The sequence below is a fragment of the Oryza sativa genome, chromosome 3, assembly GCF_034140825.1.
Source record: "Oryza sativa Japonica Group chromosome 3, ASM3414082v1".
NCBI classification, from domain to species: domain Eukaryota; kingdom Viridiplantae; phylum Streptophyta; class Magnoliopsida; order Poales; family Poaceae; genus Oryza; species Oryza sativa.
Genome location: NC_089037.1, coordinates 34,058,338 through 34,077,681, shown reverse-complemented (window position 1 = coordinate 34,077,681; position 19,344 = coordinate 34,058,338). Strand labels below are relative to the sequence as shown.

The 19,344-nt window shown below is 41.2% G+C and overlaps 4 protein-coding genes across 5 annotated transcripts; 2 read left to right on the top strand and 2 right to left on the bottom strand.

The window, feature by feature from the left end:
• The first annotated feature begins 281 nt into the window (after nt 1-281).
• LOC4334417 (protein LIFEGUARD 2) lies at nt 282-2,676 on the top strand. The gene is made up of 4 exons (NM_001418774.1): nt 282-753; nt 861-974; nt 1,983-2,140; nt 2,265-2,676. Exons 1-4 carry the CDS (start codon nt 507-509, stop codon nt 2,469-2,471), a joined length of 726 nt encoding a protein of 241 aa, NP_001405703.1. The 5' UTR covers nt 282-506; the 3' UTR covers nt 2,472-2,676.
• Nucleotides 2,677-4,127: 1,451 nt separating this feature from the next.
• LOC4334416 (protein LIFEGUARD 4) lies at nt 4,128-6,743 on the top strand. Its single transcript, XM_015775002.3, has 4 exons — nt 4,128-4,624; nt 4,906-5,019; nt 5,130-5,287; nt 5,930-6,743. Exons 1-4 carry the CDS (start codon nt 4,360-4,362, stop codon nt 6,134-6,136), a joined length of 744 nt encoding a protein of 247 aa, XP_015630488.1. The 5' UTR covers nt 4,128-4,359; the 3' UTR covers nt 6,137-6,743.
• LOC4334415 (PITH domain-containing protein At3g04780) lies at nt 6,437-9,523 on the bottom strand. Its single transcript, XM_015775004.3, has 7 exons — nt 9,286-9,523; nt 8,923-9,046; nt 7,708-7,756; nt 7,552-7,612; nt 7,367-7,413; nt 7,202-7,279; nt 6,437-6,822 (listed from the first exon to the last, which is right to left on the bottom strand). Exons 1-7 carry the CDS (start codon nt 9,451-9,453, stop codon nt 6,774-6,776), a joined length of 576 nt encoding a protein of 191 aa, XP_015630490.1. The 5' UTR covers nt 9,454-9,523; the 3' UTR covers nt 6,437-6,773.
• An 803-nt stretch (nt 9,524-10,326) lies between these two features.
• On the bottom strand, nt 10,327-14,539 carry LOC4334414 (pentatricopeptide repeat-containing protein At1g12775, mitochondrial). 2 transcript variants are annotated; one of them, XM_015772456.3, is made up of 4 exons: nt 11,798-14,539; nt 11,429-11,494; nt 10,760-10,946; nt 10,327-10,677 (listed from the first exon to the last, which is right to left on the bottom strand). In XM_015772456.3, the coding sequence occupies exon 1, from the start codon at nt 14,242-14,244 to the stop codon at nt 12,058-12,060; it is 2,187 nt and encodes a 728-aa protein (XP_015627942.1). In that variant the 5' UTR covers nt 14,245-14,539; the 3' UTR covers nt 10,327-10,677; nt 10,760-10,946; nt 11,429-11,494; nt 11,798-12,057. The 2 variants fall into 2 exon arrangements, with proteins under 2 accessions (XP_015627942.1, XP_015627943.1); XM_015772457.3 differs by lacking the exon at nt 11,429-11,494.
• Between the last annotated feature and the right edge of the window lie 4,805 nt (nt 14,540-19,344).

Sequence of the window (19,344 nt, the reverse complement as noted above, 5' to 3'; positions counted from 1 at the left end):
TTCCTCCGGCCCATATACCCGTATAACTGTACGATGCCGTATACCGTATATACCTTTTTTTTTTTTTGAAACCGTAGCCAAGCTATGCTGGAGTTATATTAAGGAGAATAAAAGGTATTTACAATATCACTAAGGGAGGTGAAAGAGAGAAAAAAACAAAAGAAACAGGAAGAAAAATAGAAAAAAAACACACACTAAATGAAAATATAAGCGGATACCGTATATACCTTACCCACGAAGGAAATATGTTTGACTTGGACTTCGAGAGAGCAATTAAATTAAAACAAATTGAAATTCGATCGCATCGTGCTTGGTGGTTGCGTTGGTCTTCGTCTTCTCTCCTCCTCCTCATCTTCATCTTCTTCTCCCCAATCGGCGGCGCCGCCGCGGAGGAATCGCGGATTGCGTCATCTTCTCCTCCTCCTCCGCCTCCGCCTCCGCTTCCAATCCCCGTCGTCGTCGGGTCACCGGAGCCAAACCCTAGAGGCTAGAGGAAGAGGGAAGCCATGTTCGGGAAGGGGCATGATCTCGAGGCCGGCGGCTCGTCGGAGCCGCTGTACCCGGGGATGGTGGAGAGCCCCGACCTGAGGTGGGCGCTCATCCACAAGATCTACGTCATCCTCTCCGTGCAGCTCGCGATGACGGCGGCCGTGGCGGCCTTCGTCGTCAAGGTCCGCGGCGTCTCGGAGTTCTTCGTCTCCTCCAACGCCGGATTCGCCCTCTACATCTTCCTCCTCTTCCTGCCCCTCATCGGTAGGGTTCAATTCACTCTTTGTTCTGTTTTTTTTTGGGATTGTATCAGTCGAATTTCCTCGAATTTGTGCCCTAATTGGCATGATTTGATTACTCTGTGTGTATAGTGTTGTGCCCTCTGCGCTACTACCACCAGAAGCATCCGGTGAACTTGCTGTTGCTCGGCCTCTTCACGGTTGCCATCAGCTTCGCCGTCGGCATGACATGTGCCTACACCAGCGGTAATCCTATCGTCCTTCACTTGTTCATTTCTGTGAATCAATCATGTTTACATCTGCGTGTGGTATAACTCATTACGTTTTTCTAGTCTAATTGAGTATCTGAACCACTTCTGTGGGTTGGTTCTTGGTTTCCATGAAAGAAGGTCGCTGCCTGCCTGCCTGCATTAGGAATCTGAAGCTCCTTGTTCCATCAAACATATACTAACATTGCTAAATATGTTGGCGTTTTTTTTATTCATTTTTTTTTCATTTGTTCAGTTGAGTATCCATAACAATTATGCAAGATTATGCTTGATTTTGAAGAATGGAATCACTCTTTACATTTTGAATATGTCCTATGATCTCCACCACAAGTAAATAGCTTGATGCTTTTGGTATGTGATGCGCTACAAACCATGCAGGGCAGTAGCATGTCGATGTGGCTCTTTCGTACGTAGACTTGTTCCCTAATAAATGACATGCTGAATTCTTCCCTCTGTTGTTCCATCTGTTTATTGCTTTGCCTTTCCTTAAGGTTCATCTTATTATACATATAATGTTTTCTGATAGCTGCTTTGGTTGTCTTCAAGCCTACAAGTTCTGCTTGATCTGATATCTGAGCCCTGTAATGGAGTCCCACGCACCTATGGTTTAGAAGTAGATTAATGGTAGTGAGAAGAATGCTGAGATGAGAGTAGTTTCATGATACCTTTTACATTCCATGTTTGAACCTGACCTCTGTAATAACTGAACAAATAATAGAGACATGATCTGCCTCTTTAACCCAAAAAAGAAGTTATGTGATGAATTATAACTATGTCAATTTTATTTAGACTAATAGGCCAGTAGGAGGTTTAACTAATTGTGATTCTTCCTGTTATCATGCATGTTTGTCTGCCTCGTTTTTATGTGCTGCAGGGGATCAATCTTTATTACTCTTCATTATGATCAGTCTTTATTATCTTCCTTGTTTAACTAATTGTATAGGTTCTCTATCGAGGAATTGATTGTGATAAGTTCTGTGAACAGGAAAAGTCATTTTTGAGGCGGCAGCTCTCACAGCAGTGGTGGTGATCAGCTTGACAGCATACACTTTCTGGGCTGCAAAGAGAGGCCATGACTTCAATTTCCTCGGCCCCTTCCTGTTTTCTGCTGTGATGGTGCTGATTTTATTTTCACTGATCCAGGTTGGATGGCTGCACCCTTAGTCCCTCCTATCTTATAAACCATCTATTGTTCTTGAGATGTTCATTGTAAACATCTATTGCTTGTTGATTTGTCCTTGATACTGATTGCATTTCTGCTCTGCAGATATTCTTCCCATTGGGCAAGATCTCTGAAATGATATATGGCGGACTGGCATCGCTCGTCTTCTCTGGATACATCATCTACGACACGGACAATATCATCAAGCGCTACACTTACGATGAGTATGTCTGGGCTGCTGTCTCGCTCTACCTCGACGTGATCAACCTCTTCTTAGCTCTGCTGCGAGTGTTGAGGGCAGCTGATAACTAGTTCATCAAGGCTAGTCTCTACCCTGCACATAACGAATGTCCGTGGATTCCTGTACCCTGATTAAGCATCACGCTTTTGTTGATTCTGCTGTAAATTCTTGCTTAGTGGATCCTGGAGACTTTTTATGGAACCGCATAATTGAATTTGTTAGCTATATTTCAACAAATAAATGCAATTGTTGCCTTGCTTCTTTGCTCGCTGAAAACCTGATTGCGTAACATTTATACTCAAATTCGTTACTTCATAGAGTTGTTGCCTGAATAACTAGAGAAAATGCTCAATCCTGCATGCATGCAAAGTACCTGACCGAATACTATTGAAGCTCTCCAAATGCCAGCACAAAGATGTCAGTTTGATGAACAGGGGAAGACTTTGTAAGTTGACAATTTACTTCATAAATAAACAAAAAATAAGGCCAGTACTATACCCTACAATAGAACCACTGGAAGTTGCCGCATTGAATAAAATACAGTTCAACTGAAGTGCCATGTGGAGGAATATAGCAGAGCAGCGTGTCACGGACAAACCAAATCACAGTATCACACCGATGCTAGCACTTGATACAAGAGTGTGTTTGGGGATACAAATGAAGAAATATAATCAGTGACTAGGAATAATCAGAACAAAGATCAGAGAAAAGAGAGCCAGATGTTGGGAAAGATGAGGAGAGAGTCGGAGGAGAAAGAAGACGGTTTCATCAATTCTGTTCAATCCCCCTTTTGCTGTAGTATTGCTTTGTTTTGTAACCAGTTAGCTGATCATGTACACATCCGTGATCAGCTGGGCTTCATAGATCATAGTGTAGTGGTAAGAGTTAGGTCCGTTCGTTTCTTCTGTAAGAAGTGGATGAAAATATGGGATACTCATGGCATGCTTTTCAAACTGCTAAACGGTGTGTTTCGTGCGAAACCTTTCTATATAAAAGTTGTTCTAAAATATCAGATTAATCCATTTTCAAGTTTGTAATAATTAAAACCCAATTAGTCATACATTATTACCACATCGTTTTACGTGAAGCACTTGCTCCCTCCATCCAAAAAAAAGACAAACCCTGGTTTCCATGCCCAACGTTTGACCGTTCGTCTTATTTGAAATTTTTTTTAAAAAAAAAAAATTAAAAAGACAAGTCACGCATAAAATATTAATCATGTTTTATTATCTAACAACAATGAAAATACGAATTATAAAAATATTTCATATAAGACGGACAGTTAAAGTTGGATACGCAAACCCAGGGTTTGTCTTTTTTTAGGACGGAGGGAGTAATCTTTATCTTCAGGAGATTCAAACACCACCTTTGGTGTGTGGTTTCAACCTCGAAATCCAATGTTCACTCCATGTCCGTGACACAAGGGTTGGCATCCTCCGGTGGTGGCATGGCGGGGACGGACTCACGGACAGCGGCAACCGGCCAAGTCGTCGGTGGACGGTGGCCGCGCGCCCGCGGTGTCGACTCGCACAATGCGGCGGCGGACGAGGGAAGACGAGCCCGACTGTCGAGCCGCACGTACGCGGGAAGGCGCGCAGTGACGGCAACGGTGACCCCACATGTCAGAGACTCGGAGACGCACGGGTGGCGCCGGGGGGGGGGGGGGGTGGTGCTCCCCATGGCGAACACGAGGAAATTAAAGCCGTCTCGACGAGACGTAGACGCGCGCCAAGAATAGCAGCAAAGCCTCGCCGCCATCTCTCTCCACCACCCAAAATTTCTAAAAGACGCCGCGCGCTTTCTCACCAACCGCACACATCAACCACCACAGGCTGACGCCCGCGCCGGCCACAGCTAGCGCGTACGCCGCCGCCGCCGCCGCCGTCGTCGTCGTCGTCTCCGATCGATCGACGAACCGAGGCACCAGCAGCACGGAGCTAGGAGGGTAGCGATCGAGACATGGGGAAGCATGGCAAGTGCGACGTGGAGGCGTGCTACCCGGGCGGGGCGCCGGGCGGCGGGATGTACCCGTACATGATCGAGAACGCGCAGCTCCGGTGGGCGTTCATCCGCAAGGTGTACGTGATCGTGTCGGTGCAGCTGCTGGTGACCGTCGCCGTCGCCGGCGCGGTGAACCTCGTCGAGCCCATCAAGACCTTCTTCCAGGCTCGCACGCCGGAGGTCCTCGTCGCCTACGTCATCATCATCATCTCCCCCCTCATCAGTACGCAGCTGCTCATCCTCTCTCCTTCTTCTTCTTTTCTTTCTTTCGATTACATGACAAACGCACACGCACACATCACTACACATGTAATATCGTACTCACACCCCCGCGAATACGCCTCCTAATACACGCTAAAAAGAAGGAAACTATATGTACATTCCTAATTTTACTAAAATTCTGCTGAAATATCATCGGCGTGTGTACAATATTCGTTGTTTATTAATTCGGTTGATCATTGCAGCGACCAACTAATTAGATTTCTATTGATGTATTTAATTCAGTGATGCTGCCGATGATCTACTTCCGTAACAAGCATCCGATCAACCTCTTCTTCCTCCTCCTCTTCACCGTCTGTATTAGCTTCTCCGTCGGCCTGGGTTGCCTCTCCAAGAATGGTACAAACGAATTTGAATAATTTCATACTAACAATATTATTTGTATTGTTATTGCTGAGATGATAGACGAGATTAAGATTTCTCATCTCAAGTAATTTTTGTGATATCAGGGACAGTGATATTTCAGGCGGCGGGAATGACGGCGGCGATAGTGATCGGACTGACCTGCTACACGTTCTGGGCCGCCAAGAGAGGCTACGACTTCGAGTTCCTCGGCCCATTCCTCTTCGCTGCCACGCTCGTCCTCTTCCTCTACGCCATAATCACGGTAAGCGTGATCTATCTAATCATGTAGTATTTGAAAAAAAAAGAGTTCGAATCAGGTGAACTAATTTACTGAACTTCCCTTTTACTTTATATGTCGCCTATAATTTTTTTAAACGGTCTTCAATAACATACTTTGACCAATATTTTATTTTATTCTATGATCCGATAAATATGAAATTAGCATCACATCAAAATATAAATCTAATGATAAAAGATGCATAATAATTAGTATAGATATAGTTAGTATAGATATAGTTAGTATAATTATTAGTAAAAAGCTACCGAGTTTGATTTTTCTTAAAAAAGGAGCGTCCTATAATTTAGGACGAAGGGAGTATTAAGTATTAAGTGCTAAACTAAGATTAATTTGTAAGAAAGAAATGCTATTTTTGGGACGGTGTACTAAGTACTATTGATAATAAAGTTTATAAAAATAATTAGTAACATCTACAATACCAAATTAGTTTTATTTAGTATAACATCAAATATATTTGGATAATATGTTCGTTTTGCGTTGAAAATATTACTGTACTTTTCTACAAACAATCAAACTTAAAAAATGACTAAAAAGATATAAAAACGATATATACCATGAAAAGGAGCAAGAAAGTTGAAGAAAGTTGAGAAATTGGCATGCATACAGATCTTTTTGCCGATGGGGAGAACGGGGAAGTTGGTGTACGGGTGCGTGGCGGCGCTGATCTTCTCCGGGTTCATTATCTACGACACCGACAACCTCATCAAGCGATACACCTACGACGAGTACGTGGCCGCCGCCATCACGCTCTACCTCGACATCATCAACCTCTTCATGGCCCTCGTCACGGCGCTCCAGGCCGCCGATGGGTAGTAGAACAAGTTTGCCAACCACATTGGGCTGCAGGATGAAGCTGGATCGAAATGTGATTTCTAGTACTTTTTTTTAAACACAAGACAGTGTATGTAAAGATAGGGTTAAACAACTCCTTTGTGATTGGGCATTAACAAGCAAGCATTGCCAGTCCAAACTGTAGTTTGAATCATCTTGTCATGACATAGCAAATTGACCGAATGACCACAAGTTTGGTTCCCAGTTAACTAAGACAGGCAAACAAACACAAGCTAAACATATGCAACAGTTGCTGTGACGCAGATCGATCGATCTAACAAGTACCACCACAACTCCAAATATGAATTTCTTAAGAAACATGTAACGGTTACTGTGAAGCAGATCGATCGATCGATCAAGAAGGTACCACCACAACTCCAAATATGAATTTCTTAAAGAGGAAACATATGAATTCGCTTGCCACATCAAGCCATCGGTAGCACTACAAGGTAAAGCCCGAGGCCAAGAGGCAAATGTATGGTATCTCCACCAGATCCTGCGGCTCTCAAATTCCTCATGTATAAAATGGGGCGCAAAGTTGCCAAGATCAACTAGAAATTCAATTGTTAACTGTTTTTTGTGCCATACACCCATTGGAACATGCTAGCTTCGTATGGTCTTAATGCTCTTCTATCTTCTTCAGGTCCTTCATATTTGTAGTGTCCACACTGCAAAAAGAAACCAAGCGTCTCTTAGCCTCTCAGCAGGCAGGCATAGCACGTGTGAAAACAATTTCCACCAAACACGTGTCCCGATGGGAAATTATGCAATGACTAAATAAAAATTTGGAGCTACACTTGATGCATAATTCAAAGCTTGAGTCTTGTTGAAATGGACTGTATTTAGCATATTCAGTTCTAAGTTGGTAATATGTGCTTTCACCATCAGTTTTTATCATAAATTAGCAAGTGCTAAAAATGAAGCATACAAGTTTAAGCAGTCCAAGCTCCTTTCTTAACTTTCACTCTAACAAACTTATTAATTATACTTCCACCAAATTTCAGCAGTCCAAGCAAAAGAGCAATTACATAGAAAAATAGAACTTACGTTGTTCCGTACAGCGCAATCTTGAGAATTTTTGAGACATCACTTCCACTTTGATTGTCCTCAATAAATATAGTCAGGCTGGAAAGAAAAAAAAAAAAGGTCATCACAAGAAAACAGGCAGGCTTGCACATGCACTGTGCTCATGTGTCAGAGAAATGCACATACCTGCGAACATTCTGGAACTTGACATACTTAAGCTGCATAGGCTTACTCTGCAAAAAAAGAATGGCCAGGCTCATCATTTCAACGTAAGAAATTTCCCAAAATAGGAACTATTGACATCAAATACTAAATGATCATCAAGGAGAAAAAAAACAAATCCAGTGGCAAAACTCAGGACAGGAAGGTACCTCTGATAAATGATTGGAAGACAGGTCAAGACTGTCACTTGGTGGATAGTCATTGACATTGCTGCCATTAATTTGAGAAATTTATGTCAACCTAAAGAGAGAAAGGAGTTGAAAGTCCCAATGAGCTTTTAACTTCAGAGTTAAAAGTTGGTATACCTGAAACCCATATGCTCTTTGTTGCAGAAGAGTTTAATTGTTTTCGGGCCTACAATGACAGAATATTATAATTATTTGAGAAAGCATCACAACCCAAAAGATAGTGGAAGTGCACTTAAGAAAGGGGCTTCTAACTTTTAGGAATCAATTAACTCATCCGGAAGTATGGATAAAGAATCATAAAGAAAAAGGCCAACATCAGCGTATTAGTTCCTATGCACAAGCTAGAACTTAATGCACAAAAATACCTACAGAGATTTGCAGTTTTGCACAAGATGAGAATCGTAGGAACTTAGAGGTCCAACTACAACTATGTTTCAACTTTGAAAAGAACTAATCTCCACTAAATGGGTACTTTTAAAAATAAATTAATGGTTTATGCCATAGATCATAGATGTCAAGTAATTATCTGGAATTTGTACAGTGGCCACCTTTGCCATAAGTCTCTAAACAATTGAAACTTTGTACCAACACTAGCACCACAACTAACAATTATTTTATATAAGCTACATAGTAATGATAATTCTTACAGTTACCATTTCAGACCCACTGAATCATTAAATATCATGAGTACACAAAATAACGACTTAGATTTCACCATCTAGCAATAACGATCCTCACACAACTAGTAATAGATAGGACAGCTATAAGTCGTCATCCTCCAAATTAAAAGAAGTTAGCTGCCATAAATGTCTTGCTCTAATTCAACTCATCCAATCCTAACTGTAAGCTAAGAGTTGCATTTTTCAAGGTAATATACAGATGTCTTGCTCAACCAGGCGGCAAGTTGCTGCTCGTCTGCGCATGCCCAAGCCTCTGGGCTTGAATAATGATCTGAATGAACAGGTGAATAATCTTGGGGCCTTTTGGCTAAAATTGCTGTGGGTTTTCGGGCTGTAGCGGCACAGCCCAGCTGCTCAGCTGCAAGTTGGTTAGGGGCACTGTGCAATGGGCAATAGAGGAAGCCAAGAGATTTGCTGCTGCTGTGCATCTCAGCTGAGCAGCCCCAAAGATTGCCACTAATTACATATACAACATTGTAACACCATATTTAGGGGCGGGGGGTAATCAGGACTCAAATGAAAGAATTAACCACACCTTGGTTTTTGTGATTTGGCCTAAAATGAGAGCATATGTAACTACTACCACAGTTCAAATTTGCATAGAACTCTAGCATCCCATGCATAAAGCCCTAACAGGGGTTGAAATTCTCACCATCTTCCTCGGGGCCCTTGAATAGCGCGGAATGCAGCTTAACCACCTGCATGAAGGGGATGTGGATAAGCAGCTGCTCATCCGAATCGCTGGCCAAGTACAGCCCCTCGTCGTCCCTGTAACCCTGCAAGCATCAAAACGCAATCGCCAATCAAAATCCGATCACGCAAAAACCGCGCGATCGATCGGGCACAACACCACCTTCTAGTAGCAGCAAGTAACGAAACCCTAGACAAATAAAACTTCAAACCACGCCCAAAAAAAGAAAAAAAAATCTAAAATCCGCGGAGCCGCAAGGAGGATTGACCGAGCGAGCTAGGGTTTGTAAGGGAGGGGAAGAAGAGCAGGTGGGGGCTGGTTTACCTGCTTGAGGGCGTTAACGATGCTGTGGGCGGGGTCCTGGTTGAGGCACTCGACGCCGCTCCAGTCGATGAAGTCGACCAGATCCACCTGCCCGCGCGGCACCGGCGTCGCCGGAGCTGGGGCCGGAGCGGCGGCGGCGGCGGCGGCGGCGTTGGTGGCGGCGGCCATGGCTTGTGGAGAGGCGGGCGGGTTCGCGTGCGACTCCGACCCTTGCGAAGTTGCGGCTGCGACGCGGTGCGGTTGGGTCGGCGGCCTAACTGGCTTATAAAAGTAGAGGCGAAGCGACGAGAGGCGGCGGGTCTCTTTTCAGTTTTCACTTGGGTCTCGGTCGGCTTTTGTTTCAGAAATCAGTGTGGATTCCATTTCGGATTTCGGAGTCGTTTTTGTTTTGAGGAATTTTGAATCCGAAAATAGTTTAGTTAAGGGCCCGTTTGACATAGGTGAAGATGGAGAATTTTCAGCGTACATAAAATTAGACAAGCCTTTAGCACATGATCAACTAAGTTTTAATTATTACTACCAATATAAAACTTAAAAAATAAATTTATTTGATATTTTAGAGCAACTTCTATATATAAAATTTTCACATGAAATGTACCTTTTAACAATTTAAAAAGTGTACCGATGGAAACTGAGATAAAATCTATATTTTAATTCTAATTCTGAAAATTATGACAGTCAACCTGAAAAAGAAGTGAAAACATCGACATCATTTAATCATGGTCAGTCTAGATTATAACGGTAAATATTGATGAAACAACACCTATGTATGAAGTACAATTCTATTATTGGATAAACTTTAATGTAGCTTCGTGCAATTGCGCGGGAAATCCTTTATTTCATCAATGTAAAGAACTGATTATAAGATTATCCAGTTCAGAAAATGGCAATAATTTGGTCTTCGTTTGGTGTTGCCGTCCTAAGGACTGTCGGCATCGTCTTGTATTATCCCTTCGGGTTGAGTGTATTTCTCTCCTTCAAATTAGCAGTAGAGCTCCTTCAAACTGATAAGAATTTTAAGCCCCCCAACACATGCAAGCATAAAAATTTTCAGCCTTTTAACCTGGGAAAATATGTGATGGAAACTACATATTTAATGGAAACCTAAAAACTATCTTTGGATTAAAAAATACATCTAAGATTTGTCCACGTCATTACAAGTAAAAAAATTTACTCGTAGATTTACCCATGAGTAAAAATTTTACTAGGATAAATCTAAGACATCTATTTTTTGATTTGACAGTAGTTTCTAAGTTTCTTCTACATATTTGATTTGCATTACAAATTTTCTCTAGTAACTTCCATGAGCATTACACACAAGGCGTTTAGGCCTTGCAATCCGTTGGGACTCCAGAAACGGTAAAGACGGAGCATTAACCTTGAATCAGCCATCTGAAAATGCAGAAAGCCATAAACATATATTAGGTGAATACAAGGACCAGACAATAATGAGGATAAAATGTAAGCTGCAAACCTGGAGAGCTAAAAAGGTAGAACATGTGTTCTTCAAACTTTCAGAATAAGCAAATAACGGTGGTACTCTTCAATTTGTAAACTAGTACTCTGTTCTTCCTTCCTGAATCTTCCGTTGTTAAGCTCCTTGTTTCGTTTATTCACCCCATCTCAAGACAATATTCAGGTCAAGGTGAATTATAGTAAATCTGTAAGTATACAAGATGAATTGTTCAATTCAGATGTTTATTACTTGGCACACCACACCATTATCTAAAAAAATTACTTGGCACACCACACGTTTTGTATCCTTCAGAAATCCCTGATGAACGGACCACAACTAAAATATGGCTGACCCTTGATAAATCTTGGGGTGGTAAAGATTGCAGAGTGAATGATTCGTCCAAGTAACGTACTAGCATACAGTTCTTAATATTGTTTTCAAAGGAAAATCATAAGTTCATAACACCATGGGTTTCAATTCTTGTACAGTTCAGGCTACTGTCTACTTTTACACATACCCAAAAACAAATGCTCAAGACTCGTGCATGCAACGAAGCAAAAGAAGATTGTCGTTTAGGAAAAAAAGGTGAAGATTAGTCAAGGCGCTATATTATACAAACAAATCCAAACCATATAAGTGATTGCGCCCACAGGAGCACAAGAATGATTGATCCAAGAAAAAAATTACCGTTCATTACATGAAGGGCATCACTTATTGAATCTGTTAGGCTACTCTCCACTTTATCCATATATCCTGAAACAGTATGCTGACTATAAAGATTCATGTAAAAAAAAAAGCAAAACAGAAGAAAAGGCACAAGGTTACCAAGATATATAACACACTTTTGTTGAATATAATTAACTTTCTGCAGTATATTATGCAAGGAAATTGAGCATGTCTACACATATTAGCATGAAAACGGATTAGTGTTATGTTACAAGATAGAACAGAATGCAAGTTTTGCAAAAAAAAAAAAAAAGAAGAAGAAGATAAAGCTAAATAGCTGTTTTCTGAAAGACAGATGATGGTGTGCAGAAAAACAGCTCAGTCACTCACCATCTCATCTCCTGGAGGTATTTGTACTTTTACAACCCTCACGTCACAAACAAAGTTGCTTGAGCATCCATGCCATCCAATAATTATGACAATACACACCAAATCCAAATTATCATGATGTTTCTTTACTGATAGAATTTCCTAAGAGAGCCGCCTGAAAATGTTGTCCCTCAAACAGCGCACAAGTATAGAGCTCAAAGGTCAGCTGTGCAACTATCTGCTTGTGATTGCACACTGATTAAAAGGAAGTCTTACGACTCTTAATCTAGACCCTCCAACAGTATGTTGCTTACATTGTCATCATCCACTGTGTGGTTGACTTCATCACTTTCTCTAGGCTCCTCTCGACCACTACTGCTGAGCAAGATACTATGTGTCCTTGAATCAGGTACCCATCCCTTCTCTATCATTTGATCAAGAAACTTACATGCTTCACTCTTGAAGCCCTCTTTAATAAGGCCATAAATAATAATGTTAGATATTCTGGGACTCATCATTCCATCCATATTTACAACTGTTAGCAAACTTTCTGAAATCATATTAAGTAAAGAAGAAAGAGCCATCTCAGGGACTAATAGCTCAAATGTCTCTTGGTCAGGAACAAAACCATCCTTCACCATTCTGTTGAACAAGATAGCAGCCTCAAAAATCGTTTCCTTGGTAAGGAAATAACGCAAAATACAGTTGTATGTATACTCATTCAATAGACAGCCTTCCATCAACATATGTGCAAAGAGAAGTAACACATCCTTCTCCTTCTTCAAATGGAGTAGCGCTCGGAAAATTGTGTTATAAGTGGTAAATGTACAAGAAGTACCAGTGCAAACAGCTAATGAACGCATTTTGATTGCCTCACGGATCATTCCAACCATACAACTTTCTTGAATTAACATCTCAAGTGACTCACTGGTAAGGTTACATCCTCTTTTGCAGTGATATTTAAAAACTTCAGCTGCTTCTTGGATCTTTTTCATGTGGCACAAGCTCTCTACCAGCTGTGAAAAAGATTCTGAATTCAAGGATAAGTTGCTAACATCCAGCCTTCTGAACATATCTAAGGCATTCTTGTACAAACCTAGCTTGCAGTAACAAGATACAACAGAAGAATATGTGCTCTCATCAGCTGTAAAAGAGGAGACTATCATTCTACAGATGAGCTCAGATGCTCTTCTAATATTCCCATTGTTGCAGAACTGAGCGATAACTATATTCCATGATTGACAATTAACTAAACCCCTGCTGTGTAATTCTGTAAGATAGTTAACTGAATCCTGAACTCTTCCTGTTTTACACAATGATCTCAGCAATACATTATATGCTTCAATTTCAGCAACATCATTTTCCTCAAGAAAGTTCACAGCTTTGTGGAACTGACCCAGTGTGCAGTAACAGTCTACAATGTTCACAAACGTACTCCTCATCAGAGCATGGCCTGACGCTATCATGTCATTAACTGTTGTGACTGCATCATCCAATAGTTGATTCTCGCATAAGCATCTAATCAAGGCGCTATATAAATGCTGATCTGACTGAAGTTTATATTCTTTCATCATTTGATGCAATTTTCTGGCCTCCTTCAATTTATTGAACTTACAGAATAAGGGCAAAACCTGAACACAAAATGAGCTATCAGGGATGCATCTCAGCTGCAGCATCTTATCAAATGCGTCTGCTGATTCATCAGCTCTGCCATGGGAGCAAAGTGCTGTTATGAGTATCTTGAAAGTACGGCTATTAGGAATGCACCTCTTCTTGCTCATCTTATCAAATTGAACCAGTGCCAACTCTAAATGGCCAGCTTCACACAATACCTCAATTAACCAATTCAATGTTTCCACATCAGGGAGAACTCCGGCCTTGACAACCTCCATGTAGGCACGCATGAACGGCCGCAAGCCCCTCCCTTCCTTGACCAAACCACACAGAACACCATTACAAGACGAGACTGAAATCTTGAAATTACCAGAGCTAGCATGTTGGATAACCAGCAACGCTTCATCGAAACGGTTTTTACCACTCAAAAACTGAACTAAATCATTCATGACTTTCTCCAACCCAGGTACATCCAATCTGACCATCTCCTTCAGAAATCCTCCTATCTCATCATGGTTCCCTGCATCACCAAGCTTAGCAATCATACGGGCGTATGTGTCAACCGTGTGAATGGGCATTCTCTGATATGAAGCCCATCTGAATATCCTAAGGGCCAGGTTGAAATCTGAAGCAGAATCAAGGATATGCGCTAGCCTCTCTGGCTGGGGATTGATCCTGAGCGATCGGATCGCGGAATCGAACTCAGAAGAACACCCTCTAGCGCCGCCGCCGCCGCCGCCGCCGGCGGCGGAAGCACGAGCAGCAGGCGCATCAGAGAAAGAGCAGCACATCAGCCTGCTCCATAGAAGGTGCGGTCTCGCAAACCACATGCGGGACTGGACCTTCAGCGCCATGGACGCAGCTACATGGCTAGGGGATGGCTCTAAGCTGCTGCCGACGTGCAGCTCGTGGCCGATACCTTTGCAGTCGCGCGGCGCGTGTTGGAGGAAGCGGCGGAGATGGGGAGGTAGGTGGGTGGCTGCGCGTCACCGAGGAGGACGAGGGGTCGGCGGAGGCGAGCGCGGCGGCCAGTTTCGAGGAGGGGCGGAGGCGGAAGGCGGCGCCGGAGAACGTCGGCCGGAGGCCGAGGCGAGGGCGAAGCGGCGGCGGCGGCCGGAGGCGGTGGAGAACGGGGATTCTGGTAGCGGCGACGAGCACGGTTTGGTGGGCCAAATTCATATGGGCTCATGAACTAGTACTAGAAAATTGACACATGGGCCTGTTTGTTTGGGCTGCATTTTCAAATCTGGTTGTATTTTTTTAAAAGAGAATTCAACTATACTCCCTCCGTTTCAAAATAAGTGCAACCTAATAAATGATGTGACATATCATAGAACAACAAATCTAGATAGACATACATGTCTATATTTATAATTATAGAATAAGTATGTCATATTATTTAACCAGGTTGTACTTAAATTTAAAATGGAGGGGGTAATATATAAAAAAAATTAAGTATATTTCACTTTGGGTCACTTTTAGTAGTTAAAGTTTCGCTATGGACTTGGATTACACATATCTTTTCAATTAACACTACATATATTTGCAAGATGTAACTGTTATCTTTCACTGATGATGCATTGATACCATGATTAATTAGAGATAGATATGGAGCTCATCTCTCTGTGAAATGTCTCAATCTCTGAACAGAAGTTGCCTAATTTTTCAAATTGCAGCTAGCTCAATCGGATCAGTAGCATCAACTGGCCGCTTACTCTCAATTCTGGAGTACAGTGAGGACACTGCACTGACATGCTGAGATGAGATGGGACCTTCACTTGCACTGTTCTTAATTCTTGTTTAGCTTTGTATAGGTTTCAATGTGGTCTGCTGCTGGTCCTGCTTACTGTACTGTAGTACTATACTGTATTCCTTTGAATAATTTCTTCTCCTACTTCCCATGAATGAAATGTAACTATATACAGAGAAGTGGGGGAAAAAACATGGTACTGAATCTGCTAATTTTCAGAGTGCTATGTTGATATGTTCTTGAGTTGTTCTGTAGAAAAACAGAGAAGAAGATACCAACTAACACTGCCATTTAAGAAACCAACGCTTTCAACTAACGAACTTAGCTAGGAACCTTGCCTGCAGGCTGCAGATTAATTACTATTAATCACAAAAACTAAAACACAAATGTACATGTCACAGTACGCCATCACCACCAACGAACTGAGTAACAAAACACATATTTTGACCTAGTGATCTCTTCCTGCTGCAGTTGGTGAGTCTGCAGTGGTTGGGCTTGGGCACACGTCAAACAACCAAATCTCTTTCCATCGTGGAAACGGCCTTCTTTCTGATCTTCCGTTCCTACTGACGCGTCCCAATGAGCAAATCAAACGAGCTGTGATACAGGTAGAAGCTTCTGATTTCTTGCAATGGATTAAGAATGCTTTGCACAAGCTATCACGAAGCAGCCATCGTCAAGTTGCATGCATTTTTCTCCTCTGTGATGGAAGAGCAGAGAATGTCCTTACTCCTTCCTACTCTCTCCATCCTATTATAAGTGCAGCCATAAATTTCCGTGCCCAATATTTAATCGTCCGTCTTATTTCAAAAATTTATAAAAAAATTTTAAAATTAAGTCATGTATAAAGCATTGTTTCAAAAATACTCATCATAAAAATATTTCAAACAAAACGGATGGTCAAAATTGGGCACTGAAACTCACAACTACACTTATTATGGGACGGAGGGAGTACTATCTGCATGCTTGACAGACCTCAACAAGTTTAAGCACCAAAAAAGTTGCTTCAATTTTACATAACAATGTATAAAATTTTGCATGCCCACTCCTATTAATTGAGCTAGTTTTTTTTTTGTCAGCTGAGTTAACTTTCTGAGAAAGTTCATGTAAGGTATACATTTAAGGGCTTATTCAGATCACGGGATTGTAAAATTGTAGGAATAGGAAAATCATAGAAATATTATAGGGATGTATGTGTAAAACAGATGATTGAAAAACACAGGATTGTAGATAGGATTGGTAAACATATGTTCGGATAGACAGAGGAAAAACATAGGAAATGGAAAAAAAATGAGGTAGGAGTGAATGGAAAATTTTCCTTTGTTTCTCTATTGATTCCACTGGAAATGAATTCGTCGTCCGATTTTCCTTTAGGCTGATTCCTATGAACCGAACGATGGGAAAGGAAATATTTCATCATCGAAAAATCCCTCAATCCGAAGAGGCCCTAAGTAGGTAGAGCATTGACAAGCCCTCTTGCTTCCCCTTGAATGCATCTCCTTTCATCCATTGGTGGGGAGAGAGCACGAAACTGATTGACACGACACAATGACATGGCTACGACACGATCGTCATCCTGGTGGCTTGGGCAATATGGTATGAAAAGAGCGAAACAATCGGGTTGACATAAGCATGATGATGAGGGAAGTGGTAGAGGTTGTAGCGACAGAAGCTGTCCTATGGCACAAGGCGAGTGCACCCATCTAGCCACCCCCGGCTGAAGACAGACACACCAGACTTTGGGAGACATCGCTATTAGCACCTTTTTTTTCTTTTTGATTTTGTTTGTACATAACTGAGATGCTCTTGTGAAAGTCTCATCCTCAATCTTAATACAAAGATACACACTTTGCGTTTTCCAAAAAAAGTAGATAGAGCATGTATTTGTATTGTTGGCATTGAATTATAGGTGGAATGCCTTCCAAAACGATGAGCTTGAACTGGAGTTCTCTTTTTTTCCCCTTGTAAAGATTACCCTATTTTACATCCTGATGTTAAATGCAGAAAGGAGTCAGAAAAACTGAATTATACAGGTAGGGAACCAAATGACCCATCACCAAACAATATTTGGGTTGAAATAATATCCAATTATAGTTCCTACGAAGAGAATAATCTCCAATGATAGTGGCACCCCCTCGCATAATTAAGAAGCATTCTAATACTATTTGGTCAACACACATGCAACAGACATGGAGAGAGCAGGCAAACTAAAAAAAAGGTAGAAATTAGCTGAAATGATCATGTCAAATACTTAACATGCATGCATGCATGCCAAGATAATTTAAGCTTTATACGAACAGGCGTCTCCATCATCAACCGCACATTAGCTTAAATTAGCTAATTTAAGGTCAATACAAATTAGCTGAAACGGCCATGTCAAATACTTAACATGCATGCATACCAAATGCAAATTAATATTGCAACAACAGTTGCACATAAACAAACCAGGGAAGAAGCATCTTCTAGTCATCAGTTCTGAAATACAACACCCACAAATCAATGTTTTAACATATTCTAGATCGGTTTCAAAACCAAAAGGAGATTTGGAGAGAGAAACGTGCCTCCAAATATTTTTAGAAAAGAAACTACAAACATGTTACGGATTAAACAAAGAATCTTGAGGTTAAAACCACACATCTTTTACACTGCACTGTTAAGTGCATCTCAGTTTCATATTATCTTACAATTTTTTTCCCTAGATAATGCCTCAGATTATCTCATATAATACCAATTAAACTATGCACTTTAATTCATCACAAACCGTAGGCACAGCGATATTTAAAATGAGCCACAAAATCATTAGTGAAAACGAGAGCAATCTCTCATCGATGGGCGATTCAGAGAGCTTGACATGTCACCAAATGCTGCTGCTGCTTCTTCGATGAACAGCAACAGCCAGCAAGTCGCAGGTCACGTCAGAATCTGATGCTACCGGTTCTGTGCCGGGGCGTGATGTGAAATGCATTCAGAGATCGATCGATGTGAGATTAGGAGATAGCAAATTACTCCCTCCGTCCCAAAATAAGTACAGTTTTGCACTATTCACGTTCAACGTTTGACCGCCCGTCTTATTTGAAAATTTTTTATGATTAGTATTTTTATTGCTATTAGATGATAAAACATGAATAGTACTTTATGTGTGACTAAATATTTTTAATTTTTTCACAAAATTTTTAAATAAAACGGACAGTCAAACGTTGGGCACGGATATTCACAGCTGCACTTATTTTGGGACAGAGGTAGTAAATCCCACTGCAAGAACGAGGAGGACGAGATTAGGAAGGGGATTAAGAGGGAGATGGCGTTGTCGCCAACTACCTTACGTACTGCAGCTGCATATATGATATATATTTGCATCATCATGCAATTATTTTGGTTTGAATTGCTTGGTATATGAGAAGATTATTTCTTTTGAAAGGATAGCTAGCTGCTACGATGCTACCATCTGGAACAAAGATACTACAGTACCAACAGCAGACAAGCTGGTATTTATATCTAATTATCTTTTAATTTGTTATTGTTTGTTAGATATAATCTCTGTTTAGATTTCTGATCAAGCATGCCAACTACTGGTAGCTTAACTATTTTATGCAATTGCTTCTCTCTTTTTATTTTTTTGAAAGATCATGCAATTCATCACTACCTCAGGTTGCAAGTAGCAAAGTACTAAGTGCAACCGAGAATTACTCAAAGAACAAGACTGAAATAACAAATGTGCATGATCTGATGCTATGATACAGCCTAATAACCTATGGCTCTAAATCTTTTCATAAGTAGATTCTAATGCCTAAACACTAGATGAAATTGATGACCCTTGTAACTGAACAATGCACTGAATAACTGAATACAGAAAAGCTGCCTGGATTGCACACAAGTTGTGCCTTTTTTTTTATTCTGTTCCAAGCAGGAAGCATCCCTGAAGCTTTCTTTTCGTCGTCAAAATTCGTGCAGGCAACACATATATATTTTTGGCTCTTTCTGTTGATTGGATCGTGCGAGCATGAGCAGAGAAGAAGGTGTAAACAAAGCAAAAGGAACAGCACAAGAGAGGCCAACAAACACGGGGAATAACTAGCTAGAGCTAAAGTTAATTCTCTCCATCTTTTAATTAGTTAAATGGAAAGGCACTAATACGGTTTTTTTAAAAGTGCCAATGTTTGCCCCTGTCAGGGCCATCATGTGATTGAGAACTAGAAACCATCTT

What these genes read in the sequence shown, in the direction of transcription:
- LOC4334417 (NM_001418774.1), top strand. Translation starts at nt 507, where the DNA reads ATGTTCGGGAAGGGGCATGATCTCGAGGCCGGCGGCTCGTCGGAGCCG. An exon ending in CCTCTTCCTGCCCCTCATCG is followed by an intron (nt 754 to 860) that starts GTAGGGTTCAAT and finishes CTGTGTGTATAG; the next exon opens with TGTTGTGCCCTCTGCGCTAC. An exon ending in GACATGTGCCTACACCAGCG is followed by an intron (nt 975 to 1,982) that starts GTAATCCTATCG and finishes TTCTGTGAACAG; the next exon opens with GAAAAGTCATTTTTGAGGCG.
- LOC4334416 (XM_015775002.3), top strand. Translation starts at nt 4,360, where the DNA reads ATGGGGAAGCATGGCAAGTGCGACGTGGAGGCGTGCTACCCGGGCGGG. An exon ending in CATCATCTCCCCCCTCATCA is followed by an intron (nt 4,625 to 4,905) that starts GTACGCAGCTGC and finishes TATTTAATTCAG; the next exon opens with TGATGCTGCCGATGATCTAC. An exon ending in TCCTCTACGCCATAATCACG is followed by an intron (nt 5,288 to 5,929) that starts GTAAGCGTGATC and finishes GCATGCATACAG; the next exon opens with ATCTTTTTGCCGATGGGGAG.
- LOC4334415 (XM_015775004.3), bottom strand. Translation starts at nt 9,453, where the DNA reads ATGGCCGCCGCCACCAACGCCGCCGCCGCCGCCGCCGCCGCTCCGGCC. An exon ending in CAAGGGCCCCGAGGAAGATG is followed by an intron (nt 7,757 to 8,922) that starts GTGAGAATTTCA and finishes CTGTCATTGTAG; the next exon opens with GCCCGAAAACAATTAAACTC. An exon ending in AAGTTCCAGAATGTTCGCAG is followed by an intron (nt 7,280 to 7,366) that starts GTATGTGCATTT and finishes TTTTCTTTCCAG; the next exon opens with CCTGACTATATTTATTGAGG.
- LOC4334414 (XM_015772456.3), bottom strand. Translation starts at nt 14,244, where the DNA reads ATGGCGCTGAAGGTCCAGTCCCGCATGTGGTTTGCGAGACCGCACCTT.